General features: G+C 43.9%; 1 protein-coding gene across 1 annotated transcript; it reads left to right on the forward strand.

Moving 5' to 3' along the window:
• Positions 1–1,675: 1,675 nt before the first annotated feature.
• On the forward strand, positions 1,676–15,000 carry LSM11 (LSM11, U7 small nuclear RNA associated). Its single transcript, XM_035559786.2, has 4 exons — positions 1,676–2,096; positions 4,314–4,453; positions 5,195–5,278; positions 6,858–15,000. The coding sequence occupies exons 1-4, from the start codon at positions 1,676–1,678 to the stop codon at positions 7,260–7,262; spliced, it is 1,050 nt and encodes a 349-aa protein (XP_035415679.1). The 3' UTR covers positions 7,263–15,000.
• The last annotated feature ends 3,333 nt before the right edge of the window (positions 15,001–18,333 follow it).

The following is an 18,333-nucleotide window of genomic DNA, read 5'->3' on the forward strand; positions in this document are numbered from 1 at the left end:
GTGTTGCTTGCTCTCTGCACAGTTTAGTTCTTGTATAACTTGGTTAATCTCTGTCAAGACAGTTAAATCATACAACCTCTGGGAGCACAAATGCTTCTGCTAATGTAAAGGGACTTGTCCAAATGTAACTAGACTTTGAGGGAAATAACTTATTTCAGTATAAACACCTATTTCAGAAATACAACTGTAATGATACAAGAATGGTAGTGCTTTAACCGTGCTAGTTTCAAAAACATGGCACTGACGTAGCTACAGCTCGCCAGCCAGTTCGCTAAGGGAGAGAGAACCAGCAGTTGGGACTGGCCATAAAAATGGAAGGAGAGCATTAAATGTGGCCAAATAAGGTCAGTACTGAGTTACTGTCATGAATTGACTCTCTGCTTTCACCCTTTTCTTACTATGGGAAGAACTTGTACATTTAAGGCAATGTACAAACTTTTTGAAAAAAACACTATACAGATACTGAAGTAAAATATTACTTCACAATTTCTTCCTTTTTCTGAGAATGAAGAATAAGTCTGTGCATTCGTGATAGCAGTTTCCTGTCCCCAATGTATACTAATGCTGAGCAATAAGAGAATGTATACCATTTTTAGCTTGTCGAAGGGCCTGTTTAATTCCTCAGGAAGAGGATATGAGGGAGCGTGTGGTGGTGATTCTGAATGAATCATTGCACGGCAGTCATTTAGCACTGAGAACTTCCTATCTGTTTTTTTTTTTTGTGTGCGTGTGTTTTGGTCTTACAGCACAACTGTGATTTGCTTGACTTTGATGTGCCATGTCGCTAGCTAGGGCTTGACTCTGGACATGACATACAGAGCAACCACTCCAGAGGTGGTAGCGTTTGGATTTTGCATTCTGAGCAAAGATGAAAACAACTTTGGCAATAACGATCCTCCTTGAAAAAGCATCATGTAGGGGTTTTTAATCATGTATTATGACTACCTGATACATAAGGAGAGATATGATAGTATGTGTGTATTAGGTCCTGCTGTCAAGTGTTTTCCATTTAACTCATACAACGATGTGTAGTAAGTAAACATCTAGTTATGTATGGATATAGAGTTATAAACCAAGATATAGATTGTCTTTACAACTCTGGTCTGGAATTTTTATGACTTTAAATGCTATGGGGGGGGGGAAGAACGTAATGGATTCAAGCACGTGGTATCCTCCTGCATGAAGTTTCTTTGGGGCTGTGAAGAAACAGACACTTCCTGAGGTTGGGCAGCAAGCTGGGCCTGATGTTATACTGCTGTAACAGGAACCATTAAAGTTATGGGAAGCGGTTATGAAAGACAAAGGGTAGGTGGGGGAATCTGTTGCGGTAAAAACCCCGCAGCGTTAACGTGTCCTGTGGCAAACGGGTCTTGTGCTCTGTGCCACTCAGCGCATTCAAATGAGAATGACCCTGCTCGCTGCAGCGCCGGGACCGCCAGAGGCCTCTGGCGGCTGCAGAGGGCAGCAGCAGCGGCGAGGGAAACCGTTGCTCGCCGCCAGCACCGCTAATTTCTCATTAACTCACCGCTAATTCGCGCCTCCCCGCGCTCCGCCTCCGCGGGCGGTGCTGGGCGGTCTCCCCTCCCGGCGCGGCCCGGCCGGGGCCCTGCTTAGCTTGCGGGGCCGGCGGGCGGCGCTGCGGCGCCCCCTAGCGGCGGGCCGGGCGCCGCCCGCCATGGAGGAAGCCGAGGGGGCCGCGGAGCAGCAGCGGCGCCGCCGGGCGGGGACCGAGCGCTCGCCGAGCCCCGGCCGCCTGGACGTGAGCTCCAGCCGCTTCGACCCGCTGCTGGCGCTGTACTCGGCCCGCACGCCGCTGCCCTTCCCCGGCGCCCCGTGCTTCAACAACCTCGCCGAGTACGAGAGCTTCCAGCGCGGCCTGCTCCGCCCGCGGGGCCGCCGCCCCGCCGCTGCCGCCGCCGCCCGCCGCGGCCCCTCCGCCCGCTCCGCCCGCCGCGGCCCCGCCGCCGCCGACCCCGAGCGCATCCAGCGGCTCCGCAGCCTCATGGTCAACGCCGGGCCCGAGCAGGAGGCGGCCGCGGGGGGAGCGGCGGCTCGGCGCAGGAGGGCACCGCGCAACGTCCTCACCAGGATGCCCCGTAAGGGCCGGGGGGGGGGCTGAGGTGTGGGGGGGGTGAGGTTTGGGGGGCTGAGGCGTGGGGTCCAGGCTGTGGAGGATCTGAGGTATGGGGGTGCCAGGAATGGGGCCCTCGAGGTATAGGGGGGCTGGAGCAAGGGCAGGGGGCCCGGGCTCGGCCACTGGGTGCCAGGGGGTGTGCTGGGGCATGGGGGTACGGAGTGAGGCGGGCGGTGGGGTGACAGCGGAGTGACAGGGTCAGGGAGAGGGACTGAGGGAGCTCGGGGGGAAATGGGGACTGCGGGCTTGGTAAAACGCTGAACGCAGAAACGCTCACTGGAGATGATGCTCGTTTTGTTGTGACATCCTCCTTGGTCATTTGGTTGGTCACATTCATCTTCTTAATGGAAAGGAAGGACGAGAAAGTGTTGTGCTTTCAGAAGTACTGTTCTTAAACCTGGAATCAGATTTCAGCCCATGGAGCTAGTAGTTAAGTGATAACCACAGCGTGAGCCCGCAACACACTGTGCTCTCTCGGCTACTAAATGTGCATCCTGGGGGCATAAATACAGCGCTGGTGTTTCTATTGATGTGATGACAGAGCAGCGGATTGAGGCAGGAGGGAACTGTGATGATAAATTCGTCATCTGTGGGGATGATACAAATTTCGTGTATAGTCTTGCATACGCAGTCAGGGAAATAGCCCCTGAACATAAGGGGTGCAACTTGTGGGCCCACACCAAGAAGCAAATGAGATGCAAATTTAGTGCGCTTAATTAAAAATACTGCAGGTTTATTGGAGTCAAAATATCTCTTCCCATCGCCAACATCACCTTAATGCTCTTTATAAAAAGACAAAGCCAAAATGTTCAATTCTGAATGCCTAAAGCAGAACCTTTTTCTTGCTTAGACACCAAAACAACGTATTCCTTTCCAGAGGTGCTGTATGATCCGCAATCTCATCATGTCAGATGAGGGTTTTCCACAAATGCAGAGGCTCTGTTTAGGTAGGATTTCCAAAAGAATTGACCTTAGATATTGATTCAGGATCTTAATATAAAGAATCTGTATTTGGATTACTGTGATTGAAACTGAACAAATGCACTGTAAAAATTAACTGTAGCGGTGGTCTAGTGAGCAGGTTACATGTTTCCATTACGAGCACATATTTAACATCCACACATCTAAGACTAGACAGCGTGGACTTTGAAGGAGACTGGCTCAACTGGCATGTAAAGTGCTGTTCAGCAGTCTGAAGAGTTTATTTTTTTTCAAAACTGTGTGCTTTCCCTGCAACTAGGGGGCCTGTCTGCGTAGCAGGTTGGCTATGTTCGAAGCTTGGATCCTAAGGCAATAGCTGCCTCTGGAGGCATGTACGATATGTGTGGTTTGTGCTTTACTGCATCCCAGGGTTGTGTTGCTGTGCTCCCAGGCAGCTGTGACAATGTGTGACTTGTTCCTTAAATTCCGTGTGTCAGAAATGTAAAATGGACTCAAAATTTTGCCCATTGTGAGGAGTTAGCAGTGCCTGTTTGGAATCAGCTCAGGAGAAGCAATTTCAAATCATCTCGTATTTACCAAGGGGCAAAGAACTCATGCAAGCAGTTACCGCAGAGCAGCTAGAAAGGCCTTTAGTACTGCTCTGAGCTGCTTCAACTGTTCTCGCTTGCTTTGCTCCTGTTCTTTTAACTTCGTCTCTAAATAGAGTCTACCCCGTGGACAGCGACTTGAACTTCATCAGAATTTGGATCTGTATTTTGTCTCTCCTGGGGTACCTGCCCTCTGGTGCACAGCAGTTTTCCAGTAATTCTTCAAAATCCTGCATTAAGCACATACTTATTTCATGCAAGTAAGCATTGGATTTTGAGTATAGAACCAGCTAGGTAACTAATTTCCCTATGGATAGAAAAATTATTAGTTTGGTGAAACTGGAGGCTTCCACAGCAAGGAAGAGTAGAAAAAGGTTGGATTATGCAGGTAGAGCTGTATTACCAAGGTAGAGCTGCAAAGTAGTGTTTTCTGTGAGGTCTAATGGGGTGCTGACAAGCAAAGACATAGTTGTACATAAAGGTTCTACTTGATTCTACTTTTTTATAAAAGTTGGAGATAAAGTTCTTGTATAAAAGAAACATAGCAATCTAAATCTGAACTCCAAAAATCCTAAATCTAAGTATTTCTACATAGCTTTATTTATGAATGTATTTTGTTGAAGACTGATGGTGTTCTCTTTCTGTTTTAGTCCACGAAGGCAGCCCGCTCGGGGAGCTCCATCGCTGTGTCCGAGATGGCGTAAAAATCAATGTTCATATCCGCACTTTCAAAGGGCTTCGTGGAGTCTGCACAGGGTTTTTGGTTGCATTTGACAAGTTCTGGAATATGGTAATTACTGTTCCAAGCCCTTGGTTTGTAACTGCTACACTGAACATTTGAAATTTGCAACAGGTTTAAACAAATTACATTTGAGAAGATAAACGTGATTTTGTGGTCCGTAAATGCTAGTTTACTCTTGCACTGAGTGCTGGGTTTCAGACTTTTGCTTGGTGTTGAATTGGTATGTCTGGGAGATACCTAGCTGTTTTATAGACTTTAGGAGAGGGTGAAGGAGAAACTTTGGAGTACACAGCAGCTTCAAAGGTTTTATATAAGAACCCAGGAAGGTGATATATGAAGAATATCAGAAGCTTCCAAAAATGTCTCTGCATATTCCAATCTTATAGTGGTAGCCACTTCTCTGATTTCTTTCACCAACAAGTTGCTTGTATGTCACCTTTGCCTGTGTTCCACCATATGAAGATCTTAAAGACAATGGCTGGAACAGCAACTACTAAAAATTTGTGAGCCTAGGGCTGTGAAACGCTTGGAAATTGGTAGAAAAAATAGAAGGATTTTGCAGGCGAGGCTCGGATTTTCTAAATAATGCAAAATGGATGCTAGGCTTTGCTGTTGCTTTTATACCTCAGTACAACTTAGCTGATACGAAGCCAGCTCCAAATAACAGCTTGTTCCTAGGACAGATTTTTCTCTCAGAGCATAATTTCATAATGCTATGGCACAAAGATAGCCTGAAGTCTCTTTGTGTCTTTTTATATTTTTGAACTTTCCATTTCTTTAATCTTCTAGGCCCTGACAGACGTGGATGAGACATACAGGAAACCAGTACTGGGCAAAGCTTTCTATGCAGAACCTCAGCTCACACTAACCCGGGTAGGTAACCATCTGCCGTTTTAATGTTTGGAATATCTCAGTTTTCAAAGTAAAAGGGGAGCATAGGCTGGAAAGCTATATTTATATTTGAAATGTTTTACTTCCTTTTAGTACAGAGGACTCTAAAATTACTTGAACTGAAAAAGAAGTATTTTGACCTTTTTGAAAGTACTTTGGCCATAGTTCCACTTTAGAATTCCTAATATGAGATCACAATTGCTGCCACTGCTTAGTACAGCACGCTGATCTTCTATAAGCTCAGCGTATGGTTTTTGATTTGTCTGTTCTGTACTGTCTGGCTCTATGCTGGAACTATTTTCTGCCCTCTGATAGCCAACATAAGGCCATCCAGTATTTTGTGCCCTAAATAATTTGGTAGAATAGTTGGGTTTTTGTTTTAGTTTTTTTTTTCATTTGTGATTGATGCAGTTCTGCCAGGTGATTTGGCAGTGCATAACTCTGATAGTGACGTTCATGGAGTGACAGTCTTTGTCTCTAGCCAATGGTACTGAATGTCTTGTTTGCTCACTTGACCTTCTAGTCTTGCCACTGTGAAGCCCAAGATTCTTCATGCTGCTCCAAAGCAAGACACTCTTTGGGTCCAGCTGCAAAAAAAAAATGTTTACCAAGTTGAAAACTGAAGATATGATAGATTAACTTCTGAACAATGAAGGAAAAAAATGTGGCAGGGCTGTGCCTGTTGCATGGCGTAGCTTGGGGCCTTTTGAACATCAGGGAGGCATCACAAAAACTTTTTAACGGTTTCATTCCAAAGGATTTGCTTTTAGATTCCTGCCATTTAAATCTATTTTCTGATAGATCCCACTCTTCCTAAGTTAAAAATAATCCAGTTGTCATTGCTCATCTTAGCCCACTGTCACAGAGACTGGCTTTCCATCCTGTTGTTAGGAAGAGACAGCCTAACCAAGAATCCTCTTCATTTGTCAGCATTTCATAAAAGCTTGCCTGCTGCGAGAGTAAAAGCAGTTTCTCTTCCAGTTTCTGTACTATGTATTCTCAGATTAATGAGTTTATCCCGTGCTTTGGGCCTGCTGCTGCAGCTTTTATTATTTTCCTATTGTTTTTGGCCTGCTCACCTCCCAGAAGTGGCCTCCTTCAGTTTGTTTGGGGAGCACGAAGTGTCATTTTTTCAGCACGCACTCCTTGCTGTTTGAGGCCCCTTATCTTAGGGATTCGTGTCCTGCCTTAGGACACAAGGGTGGGGATCTCTGTACAAACAGTTTGAGAACAGTACAAGAGGTTGGGGGAAAGTGAGCTAACGGAGCAACTTGGTAGCTTTCTGTTGTTCTTGACCAAAGTTAAATGATACAGCATATCAGCATTGCTCCCCAAATTAAATTCCCTGATGTAAAAATGCTTATGCATATACAGGAGATCCATTCGCCTTACGTCATGGCTTGATTTAGCCAAGAAAACATGGTATTTATTCCTGGTAAAGACTCTTCACCAACTGGGTATTTTGAGAACTGATCTGGGATCATATACTCAAATGAAATGCAGAACAAGAGGCTTTTCTTGTTTTATGAATGTGGTCACATACACAAATGTTCCTTTACAGCTGTTTGACAGACTCAAACTGCAGGAGTCCTCAGTAAAGAAGGGAGCTGACTCAAAGACTGTCTCGGGGGAGCTGGCCCTGACAAATGACTCTCAGACGCTCGGATGGAAAGCTGGATCGGGACGAGGGAGAGCAGAAGATGAGCGTGAGAGGCAGAAGCGCTTGGGCAGAGCTGGAGAAAAGAAGACGCCAGGTGACAGTCTGCATCTGGCAGTCAGAGGTGAAGCTGATGTGGGGAGCGGGACTGCTCACACAGAGGGTGCCAGCGCTGGTGGTACCTGCGCAAGAAGCCAGTCACGGAGAAAAAGGAGGCCCAAAGTGGATTATCAACAGGTGTTCACGCGTCACATAAACCAGATTTTTATTCGAGGAGAGAATGTCTTGCTTGTCCATTTAGCACATTAACTTGGCTGAGCCTTCATCAGTGTATTTATTTGATAGCATGAATTGCCGCTGCAGCTCTCGTTACTATTTAGCATTCTTGTTAAGTATCATGGTACTGTGACTGGTTTCCCATTACCGTAACAAGGTAGGGGAAGTGTTTCTAACTGGAGCACCCTGAGCTCATTGCCAAAGCAGCCTCCTTCAATCTATGCTGGGGGTCTCAGGACAAGACCAGCAGCACGCTTTTTTTCTGTGAGATGAGGGAGGTAAACTCAGACCCTACTGCTCCTTAAAAAGTAAAATGAAGCAAAGTCAAAAGGATTGGTGGGGAGTTTTGGTGTACTCAGGTATAGGAGCTAATTGTGGCCTACATTTGAGGAGCTTAAGATTAGTTCTCCACCTGGAATGAATCACAGATGCTGCTTGCCACGTTCTGAGTAATCTCAAGAGAAAACAGCTAACGAAACCAGCAGTTTATCTACCACCATTACGTGGATGTCTTCTCTTCCAGACATAATTCTGACAGGCATTTTGAAACGGTCTATAAAAAGGTGGAGTGACATACTACTGATGGCGAGTAGCCTCTTCATAGTTAGCTCTGAAAAGCCCTGTGTGATAGAAGACCTCTTCCCTTAATTGGACTGCTCTTTTTCTGTGAACGAGTGTAGGATTTTAACTTGTTTCCAGTATCAAAGCTTACGCTTCTATTTGTAATGCCGTGCTTTTGCTGTGCGTCACCAGCAAGCAGCTATCGTAGCTGATCCAGGGACCTCCTTTTATGGAGTTTATCTGTGAATGTTGTGGGCGCGTATGGAAAGTTGTACTTTTATCTTTCACCCATTTGGTTCTTATTGTGATAGTGAAGTTTACAAAGGCGTAGTTTTTCTTCTCAGATATAAGTGTTCGTGCTGAGCACAGTTGTACTGTATCTAAGCGCCTTTCGAGTTCCCTCTAATGAAACTAGAGGTGCTGTGTCTTCAGCTGTTCTCAGAAAGCAGGAATCTTCACTAGTCTTTCCTATCTGTGTGAATGATGCATCACCGAATTCCAGCTGTACTGAGCTTTGGAGGTGTGCCTAAAATTGTTATGAAGTATAAAAGTCAAACTCGCCTCATCAGTGGTTTTATTTTAAGCATCGTTCTTAAGCTGCTGCAGATCAGGTCAGGCTTCTGCAGGCATAAACTGCCTTCCAAGAGCTACGTGGAAAAGTTTGTGGGTACACGAAGCTGTTACATTACCTAGTCTGTTCTCTTGGATGTCAGAGGACACTAGATTTCACACTGCTATTCCTGGATTCATCTCAACCACCTTAGGCTTTGCAGCAGCTCCTGTGTTTAAGATGAAGATGTGAAATTGCCAGGACAGTGGTTAGACAAGACAACTGGTAGAACTTTCTAGTGCTTTATAGCAGGTCTTTTATTGCGTTTTGAGGTTGTAAGTCCTCAAACTAAGTGATTGTATTCTTGAAAGTCGGTATTTCTGTTGCTTCAAGTGCAGCATATTGCTTGCTTCTCATTAGGAATATGTCTGGTGCTTGGGTGAATTACAGAAATCATTTAGCAGGAGTTCCTGGACATGCAGAGCAGCTGTATGCCTCTGGGGGAGCCTGAAACTGTTACGTCAACGTTTCAGATGACATGGGGCTTGGATGACTGATCAGCTCAGCCCCTGAGCTGCAAACCCAAGTTCAGACTGGGACAAAAGTGCCTCAGATTAAAAAGTACTGTAGAGGCAAAAAAAGAATGTTTATGATTTCTTATACATAGTTTCATCGCTGTAATCCCTTCCTACTATGAACTGAAACCAGGCACTGAAAAGATTCTTCCTTTGGATGTTTTTCCTTCCTCTCCTTTCGTGCTGTTCTTGTTTGTATGGTTGTGGTCCACTGTTGTCCCACCTCTCCCCTCCTCTCCCCGCCACCTTTTTCCCTTCTTCTTTCAGTATTTTGTCTCCTCGGGATGTTCCTTTCTAAACTCTGGTTTAGGAAGATTGTTCTTTTATTCACCCTTACTTGTCCTGGTTTTCTGAACCTTTTTTCCTAGTTGGCTTTCTGTGCACTTGACAACTGACCGGAATCCTTCCAGTCCTTGGAAACAAGGACTTTATTTCTGTTCTCATCAGCTTTTATTGCAAATTAATGTTTTTCATCTTTTTTTTTGGTTGTATGTGTGTTGTTTTTTTTTTCCCCTGTGCTTTCTGACCGTTTTGGTTTTATTTCAGTTTCTTGGGATGACCATCTTTGCCTCTTCCATTCATGAATGCCAAAGGCGACTGGTTTTGACACCTCTCCTCTTTTGTACTTGACCAAAGGGTGTCATATCTCCCACTCAGGCCTATGTACTATGCCATCCCATTGAATTCTTGCTTTTCTTGACCTCAGATTTCTATTTATCTGTCTATTTTATCCTTCTTTGTGCATTAAACAAGATACAGCTACCTTGAATGTTCTTGCAGCTTTACTGCCCTCTTTCCTTGCCAGCTGATACTTCAGCAAGTTTGCAGTTTCTATTAGAAGTCTCAGTGTTTCCTTTCATCAGAAGGTTTTCCTCTTAAATCTTGCAAGTGTTTGTTGTTTCACATCTACAAGTTTTTTTATTTTTTTTGAAAAATGCTGGTGCTTAGACTTGCGTTTGTGCCTTGATTTTTATATCACAACTGACCGTTCTTCCAAAGTCATCACCTTAGACAACAAACCTGGTTAAGAACTAGACAGTATGTCTGTTGTTTTGTTTTTCCTCTACCTCATTATTAAAGTGTTCATCCTCTTTTCTCATTGTTTTCCTATCTGTGGACTTGGTTAAAATTCTCTCTTCTATTTTAGGTTCAATGGTTTGGTGTTTTTTCTTTTGTTTCCTACTTCCTGTCCACCTCTCTCAGTATTTCCAAGCTGCTTCCCAAATACAGGCTCTTCTATAACTTCAGATCTTTCAAAGAGTCTTCCTGTTCCCTACTTTTTCTGATACCATATCATTTTGAGGCCCATTATCAAAATGCTATTTTATGAACTTTGTCTCTTTGAAACATAGTATTTGATTGTGACTAAGCAAGTGATCCTGTATGTGTGTTGTCACTTGCATGTTTAATACTTCAGATAAAGTTGCTCTTTAAATAAAATTGAATGTGATGTTCTGAAGTGGTCTTCTACCTCACCTAAATATTCATGTAAATGTTTAAAAGAAAAAAAGAAAACAACTTTGTTATTTTTTGTTGTTTCTGGTTATTTCTTGCCATGTTTTCCTTTTCAAAACTCAGCATAAAATCCAGGTTCTTTGTTCAGAAAGCTGTCTGCCTTTGCCATTCCTCTGTTGCTGCAATGTCGCAGAGAAGGTGATGTGAGCAGGAGGCAGTCTTAAGAAACAAAGAGCTGTGTGAGTGAAAAAGCTTTGAGCCGAGTGTAAAGAATACCTCAAAGGATCATTGTGCTGGTTGTATTCTGCTCAGTTCTTATATGACATTTTCAGCCTGATGGTTAGCAGTGATTCCTAAAGCATATTTATTGTGAGGTACCAAATTGCAAGGAGCAAAGTTTTTTGAACTACTTTAGAAGTGTTGCGATAATTTGAGGTTTTTTTTGGAATAATTTCTGACATAGCAGACGTGAAACTCGTGAAGTGTTACGATGCCAGCTGCAAAAAACGACGTAATGAGATAGTCTTGGAATTAAACTGTGCTGTCAGAGGTATTTCTTGCAGTATCATCACATACCCTGTAATTGCTGACATAGTTCACTAGGGAGCAAAGTCTCATAGTTACTTAAAGAGGGGCTATGTTGTTTGTACAGCGACACAGTTCTAGAGACCTTTTCAGAAAGTCTGAATGGGATTTTCATGGACGGAACCATGGCATAAATACTTGCTATGCTGTGGGGAAGTGGGGAGAACAGTGAAAACCAGGCTGAGAGCTGCGGTGTTACCTACAGTTACGGGTATCATGACTGGGATTATTTCTTGGGAAACTCCTCTGCACAGGCGTTTCATTTTTATCAAACAATTCTTAAAAGTGGCTGTGGTAAAAGAATAATGCTAAAGGAAGAAAGCTTGTAGAAAGCATGGGTTTTAGTTTCTTCTCTCAGCTGACTAGTTCAGCTTGGTAATTGCCTAAGAATTTTGTGATCTAGAGGCAGATACTTAGCATGTTCTTACCAACTGATCACTGAAGTGGTCAAAAACAATTGTTTTCTATCTGCCTCTGGTTCTTCAGTTACTGGATTCATTGTTTCTGATGCAGCTTTCACTTCTGTATAATTTGGAAGCAGGGGCAGGTCTCAGCAGGAGAAGGCTTGGCTGCCCGCTTTTTTTTTCACCCCCCCCATTCCTAAGGAGAGTTACCCAGCCTCATTTTACATCCAGATAGCCTTAGACTATTCCTCATTTTCATACTATTCTCTGTGAGAACAGTGGCAGACTTTTGAAATTGCTTGGTCAGAAAAATTATCTATCTTGGATCTTTTGCAGTAAACTCATTATTCATTTATTTTCTACTCTTTTCCTTCCCAGAGTGCTAGGTTTTCCTAGTTTGCTGTTGCAATCACTCACTTGAGCCAATGAATTGCAATGGGTGAAGAGGTGTTCAGGAAAAAAGAAGTAGAGAAAAACTGTCTAATTTTTCTTAATACGACATTCTGTCCAACATGCTGCCTGTGTGCTACCTTTTCTATTGCTCAGTGACTGACTTAAATGAGCCAGGTGGAAACACTGATTTCCTCTGGAGTCTTGAAAGAAAATGGGAAGGCAGGAGGGTCAGGAAACTGTGAAAACACAAGTTTCTGAAGTTATATATATCCGGGTAAACTTTCTGTCTTTGATTAAACAGATCAGAATTAAAACCACCAGCTTAAGCTGAAAGCTCTGCAACTGGATGAGGTTGCCAGGCTCAGAGCTACAGCCGGTCAGTCAGTGCAGCAGCATTGCTGCAGTAGCACTGATGCAGAGATTCCTTCAGCCAGGCAAGCTCTTTTCTGAGAATCTGTTGAGAAATACGTTTGTGTCTGCCTCAAAGCATAACTGCAAAATCCTGTGAATTAATATAAAGATGTTTTCTGTTCTGCCTGCATTGCAAAGTGTAAAATAGAAATGCTAGACTATGCGCCTTCTGCAGCCTGGAACTATTTCGGTTCACGCTTTTGCTTCTTCACATTGGCTTAAAAATTGGAAGCTTGTGCTATAGCGATCCTAAGACTGCCTTTGCTGAGACATTACAAAAGGCTAACACGTTCTAGAAGTGATCCTTAAAAATGAAGGGATTACACAATTTGTGGAATTATGTGATACTGACTGATATGGTGACTAAAGGTCATGTTATTGTAATTAAGGTGTTGAATACCAAAATCTTTATTCTCAAGATATTAACAAGGTGCACAGATAGAAATGTATGAAGCTTCCACTGGAAGAAGAGAGGATAAAAAATACTTCCCTTCTAGTGAAGGAAGATGATCTCCCTAGAGTGAGGTAGTTCTTTCAAAGCTGTTTATCCCAGAGTTTCCAGGCTTGCTAGGAGGTGGGCCTAAACAGGCCAAAACCCAAAGTGAGTTAGGCACACACAAAGAACAGAGCTCAAAGAGACGTAGGTCAGTTTGCAAACTTAAGTGTAGATGATCTAACTTTATAGTGAAAGCTTCCAGAGAAGCAATTCCAGTTTGTAGTAATCAGGTGTCCACAGCATTATCTCCATGCAAAGCTTTCTTGGTATTATCATCTTCACCCATAAGAAGATGGCAAATACAGTGGTTCATGATGTGTTGTCGTTTTATCTTGTTCCGGTCTTGTTCAAGAAGCTGCAGTGTACTTAGTGGAGAGATGGATTTTTCTGGATTTTTCATCACAGCTTTTTCTGTGATGTTGTTGACGTATCAGCAGGAAAAAGCATCGTTTGTTACGTGATAGAAATGTGCTGGTTAAAAAGCTTCCTTTTGAAAAGCGTCCTTTGCTGCCATTTATTACCTGTTAGTAGCCTGGGCAGAATTAAAATGAGGCCACTTGGGAAGAGAGATGCAAGGCAGACCGGTGCTCTTCCTCCATATGGGCACTGCAGGATTAATGCACTTGATGATGACTTTTTTTGATAGAATAAATTGTGTGTAGTCTACCATAAATATAATACGTACCTCTCTGTACATTTTCCCAACTACAGGCTTACACAGCATGCTGAAAGTGGGAAAGCAGGCCGTGAAACAGGAGGGGAGAGGAATTACTTTACTTGGTGATAACTTCTCAAAATGGGAGGTAGCCTTCGCAATTCCTGTCTGTACGCTTTGGCGTAATTTGGCCAGCACTGGGCTGTTGTGCTCTACAAATAAAGCCGTGAGTATGCAGAGACAATTCTCTAGTGCAGCCGCCGTTCGTTGTGAACATTTCACAGCACATGAACTGTGCCCCAGGAGTCTCTGCCAGACTCCAGCCCTAATAACTGACGTGTTTGATCCTGCCTCTCAAATTTTGCAGAGGAAATCCAGTGGGAGAAAAAACAACTAAGCAAATTTCCTCTTTTGAGGCAGGGATGGTAGGAGGCTTGGTTATCCTTGTTAGCTTTCTGGGGGTGCAGGAGAAAGGACTACTTTAGTGGAGGAATATCAGAGATGGCTTGTCTCATGATGTTTACAAGTCCTTTTAGATGTCACTGTAAGTGCTCTTGCTCTTAGCTGGTAGAAGTGAAGGCCTGTCAGGAAAGGAAAATGGCTTCTGATGTTCCTGGATAACTGTTTTATTAGCTGCTACCTTCACAGTGTACACTTGGATAACTTAGCTGAAGAAAATTAGTACACCTGAGACTTTCAGTCAGTCTTGTATTCGTTTAGAATGAAAAGTAGTTTGATCAGTTTGTGTAAAAACATATCCATCCTTTTTTCCTCTCAAAAGATCAGTGCTCTCCCTCAGGAAAGAAATGAAAGCTACTCCTGCTCCTTTAGCGATTGCTTCTGATTTCCACTGCTTTAGAGCAAAGTACAGCTGTGTCATTGTATCTTCCGCTTGACAGATCATCCTGAGATGAGAAAACGAAAGAAGCGTTCAAACCCAAATGGACATTACGAGGGGAGCAGTTGTATTGACCTCTTTCTGAATGCTGCATGCATCCAGTATCGCTGCATGGGTTGAGACTTGCTAACCAATTAGTCATTTATAAAACTTCCTAAGTGAAACACAGAGGAACAGCGTGACCGACCAGACTGACACGAGATTGGAAGTCAGATGCTGACAAATTCCAGTCTCCCTACTGCCACTTGCTCACTGAATGGCCTTGGCAAGTCACTTTCCCTCCCTCTCCCTTACGCTCCAGAGCTGTAATACATCTGAGAGCAATCCTTGCCTGTCTCACGAGGATTTGGGGGAGCAGTGAGTGCTATACAAGTGCTACGTATTGGTATTAAAACTATAATATGTCAGGTAGTGCAGATACATACATCATCTGCCCTCTTCAGGCACTTGACTGTTAGCCTTATGTCTAGGCACACCAAAAATGTGCAGGATATCAGGTATAATGACGCATTTCAGTCTTGAAATTACTTGTGTCTTCAAGGTCAGATTTGGTGACTTTAATATCTGTTTCACAGCTGCAATACCATGTTTCCGTCTAATGGTGATAAATGAGAGTGTAACTCGTTTGTAATTCCTTCTCTGTCTTCCTAAATATTTTGTTTCTTAGGAAGCTGATGCTGCTATGAACACATTGAATAATACTGAATTTGCAATATTCTGCTTTCTAGACATAAATGTTTATATTTAAAAGTGCTAAGACTGCATTGCAATAAATAATATCCATGTAACAGTTGGCTTCAGAGCATGTTTTCTAGTGTGTTCTGTCAATACGTTTGTGTCAGTGATGAAGCTGCTCCTGCAGCAGTTAGGACAGATGCCTGGATGCGGAGACCACAAGTCCTGAATGCGAGTGCTGCTATCTAGTCACAATTTGGAGCAAACCGGTTGTCTGTGTGTTCAAAACTGTACTAACGTACAAAATAAGAATATTATTATACCTGTATTTTAGCTATAAAATAAGAATATCATACCTGTCTTTTAGAGATGCAGACAGGAATTGAACTTCATATTGAAGAAGATAAGACGTGCTGTCCTGATCACGCAAAGGGCTGTTATCCTAGTGTGTGGTCTTCCACCGTGCCATCAGGAGGTGGCTTGCCAGGAATCGGTGAGGTCCAGAGCCAGCATCCAGGCATCTGGTCCAGCGTGAGCATAGCCAGTGGGGAAGCCGTCCTCCAGGAACCTGTTTAGTCCCAGGTAAATGTTGCTGATGTGTTTGGATCACAGGTGCTAATTATGTGGATGCAGATTGCCAGAGGTGGAAACATATCTGTGCTCCGGAGTTCAGATATTTTCTAAAAGGAGTAACCCCCAGCGCAACCTGTGAACCGTTTAAAGAAAACAAAATCTACAGCTTAAAGACATGAGTGGCAATACGAGGATGCACGTAATGAGAAGGATCAGACATGGGAGTCACAAAGGTCTGCCGCCCATTGACTTTCATTTGCATTTTAAAATGCTTTACGCCGGGAGTCTGCCCTTTCTTCCATGTGTCTGATAGTTCCCTGATGTCTTACAAGGTGATTTACAGTCAATTTACAGTAGACTCTTGCTCTTTTAGACTACAGTTCGGTCCATTTCATTTACAAGTGCAAAGGGCAGAGTTTTTGTTTGATAACCACGCAGGTGCTTAAGGGTGAGCATGTGTTCGGTACCCTCCTAATTAGAGTCAAAACACCTGATTTGACTGCAACAGTTGTACTCCTAAGCTGCTGGTGAAACAAGTTCTGTACTGCCACAGAAATGGTATGTCTTTTTTTTTTGTTTTGTTTTGTTTTGTTTTTGTTACTTGCAGGTGACATCTGAGAGGACTGAACCAGGCATTTTTCTCATACCTGATGAGACCATTGCTCAAGTTAAGGAAAAATGATAGATGGAGTAGTAAGGCACAGTTAGAAATTCCCCTCCTGAATTTAGCTGCTACTCTGGAGTTCTGTAAAGTGTATTTACCTGCAGTTCTGATGTCAATTTGTCCCTGTTTTGAAAAAAAAATAAAAGGGGGGGCATTAGACATCCCCCCTAGCTATAAGATGTTAGGTCTTTTCTGGTGCCACTGAGGCAATTATTTTCCTGATCAAATGTTACCTGAATTCTCTGAATGGTTCTTCTCAACTTCAGGCTGCATCTTTTTGCAGTGAATGATTTATTATCCCAAACAACTAGCTTATTCCCCACAGTTTCTTACCTGCCTTGGAGATCTCTCTCATCTTGGCGATGAGTCTGTCTTGTCATCCTTCATAACATGGGCCACTTCTTAGTTTTGATTATTTGTTTTCCACAGCCTGGCAGTCCTTAAGTCCTTAAATGATCAGAGTGACAAAGGATATGTCAAGAATGAAGTTTTAATAATACAGATAAGTACATTGCTGTTTCACATGTTCAGTTAATGAGTCAGTCTGGGTGGTGCTCAGAGCCTGCTTGAAATCTGAATAAGTATTTGAATATTTAAAACAGATATCATTAGGATTCTGAGTTAATGGAGAGTGGATATAAATTGAAGAGTAAATTATGATACCAGCTGGGTTGGATGTTTTGATAATGCCAGTCTGCCTTGATTCTGCTGAACAGAGGTGTGTTTTTTGTGAAGATTTTGCAAATTCGTACCATCTCATAAGACTCGTTTCCTTCATAAGCCTGGGCTGTGGCTGCAGCTTTCAGCAGGAGAAGGTAATTGGTGCTTCGATGGCTGCTTTGAGGGAGGGCCTTGCTCCACCTGCCTCTGCCAGTACCTCAACACTTCTCTCCCCTTCCTCACCTCACCTGCTTGACCAGCAGAAGCATTTGAGGTTGGGATCACTTTTAATTTGCTCGCCTCTTTTCCTGTTACCCAGTTTTGCCATTGTACCCTCCCACTTTGCTGCTGGTGTCCTTGCAAACTGCAGCCGTGATGGTGCTGCCTTCGAGGCCGTGCAGCTCGGTGGCACTGCTACCCGAAGCTAGGACATGTGGAGCCAGGGGGAAGGCTGGGCACAGGTACGTAGCCCATAACGGTCTCGTTTTACACTGCACAGGAAGCTTACAGGTCTTGCTGCGTAATGATTGCTCTGGGATGATACTGTTTATGCAATTCCTTTTTAATGGGTAGTTTGGGTTGCTTTTTCTTGGCCTGGGAGCTGGTCAGCCAGATCCTCCCTTTGTGATCAGGCAGTGCAGGTGGAGATGTCACACTGGCTCTCTGACAAGCAGAAGATCTGCCAATGTCCCCACCAGAAGGGATTATTAAATAAACCTGGGGCAGGGGGAAGCCTTGCTGTGGGTACAGCAGAGGGAAATGGTCTTTGCCAGCAGGGCTCTCACAGGTCCGTCTGCTAAGGGCAGCAGCTGTGTGCCATTTCAGGTGGAGGGGCAGCAGGAGCCCTGTACAGTGTGGAGGATGACCCTGGCTGAAGGAAACGTGGGGAGCTGGAGCTGCGTGGTGGTAGCTGCACTAAGACAGAGCTGGAAACAGGGACTGGTAGGGCTGGGACCCAGGCAGGAGTTAGTGCTGCGTGAGTATCCATGTTGTGTTGTACAATTTATAGACTGAGATCGTGTGGTGTTCATGTGCAAGTGATGCCGTGGAGGAAATACTATAAAGTAATATTCTTTGAGACTATGGATGCTGTGGTGGTGCGTTCACAGACAGCTCTAGCATAGCCTTGAAGATGAAAACACACCCCTTTCTTTGTGGGACAACGCTCAAGCACAATAAGTTTTTCCCATCAGAGTACAGTCAATGGAACAATTGTGCAGTGCGTTGTTGATCAGGAAAAGGATGTGGGAGTTTGAGTGGAAAAACTGATGCTATCAGGCTAATGGCATATAGCAGCAGGAAGGATGGCAAACAGCACACCACTCTGCATTAGGTAGAAAGAGTATGAAACACGTGTGGCCACAGAGGCTCGAGTCAGCCACCGTCTGTACTGCAAGCATGGGAAAAGCTGAAACAAAGTAGAAAGTTACTGCTTTTACATTTCAGAGTGGGCTCCTGTTCACCTCCCTGTGCTGTCCGAGTGCTTGCCAGCAGCTGGCAAATGCCGGTGCCTGATATTGCAACGTCGGAGTGAAACCAGGCAGTAGAG

This window comes from Cygnus atratus, chromosome 14, assembly GCF_013377495.2.
Source record: "Cygnus atratus isolate AKBS03 ecotype Queensland, Australia chromosome 14, CAtr_DNAZoo_HiC_assembly, whole genome shotgun sequence".
Lineage (NCBI taxonomy): Eukaryota > Metazoa > Chordata > Aves > Anseriformes > Anatidae > Cygnus > Cygnus atratus.

What these genes read in the sequence shown, in the direction of transcription:
- LSM11 (XM_035559786.2), top strand. Translation starts at nt 1,676, where the DNA reads ATGGAGGAAGCCGAGGGGGCCGCGGAGCAGCAGCGGCGCCGCCGGGCG. An exon ending in CGTCCTCACCAGGATGCCCC is followed by an intron (nt 2,097 to 4,313) that starts GTAAGGGCCGGG and finishes TTTCTGTTTTAG; the next exon opens with TCCACGAAGGCAGCCCGCTC. An exon ending in TTGACAAGTTCTGGAATATG is followed by an intron (nt 4,454 to 5,194) that starts GTAATTACTGTT and finishes TTAATCTTCTAG; the next exon opens with GCCCTGACAGACGTGGATGA.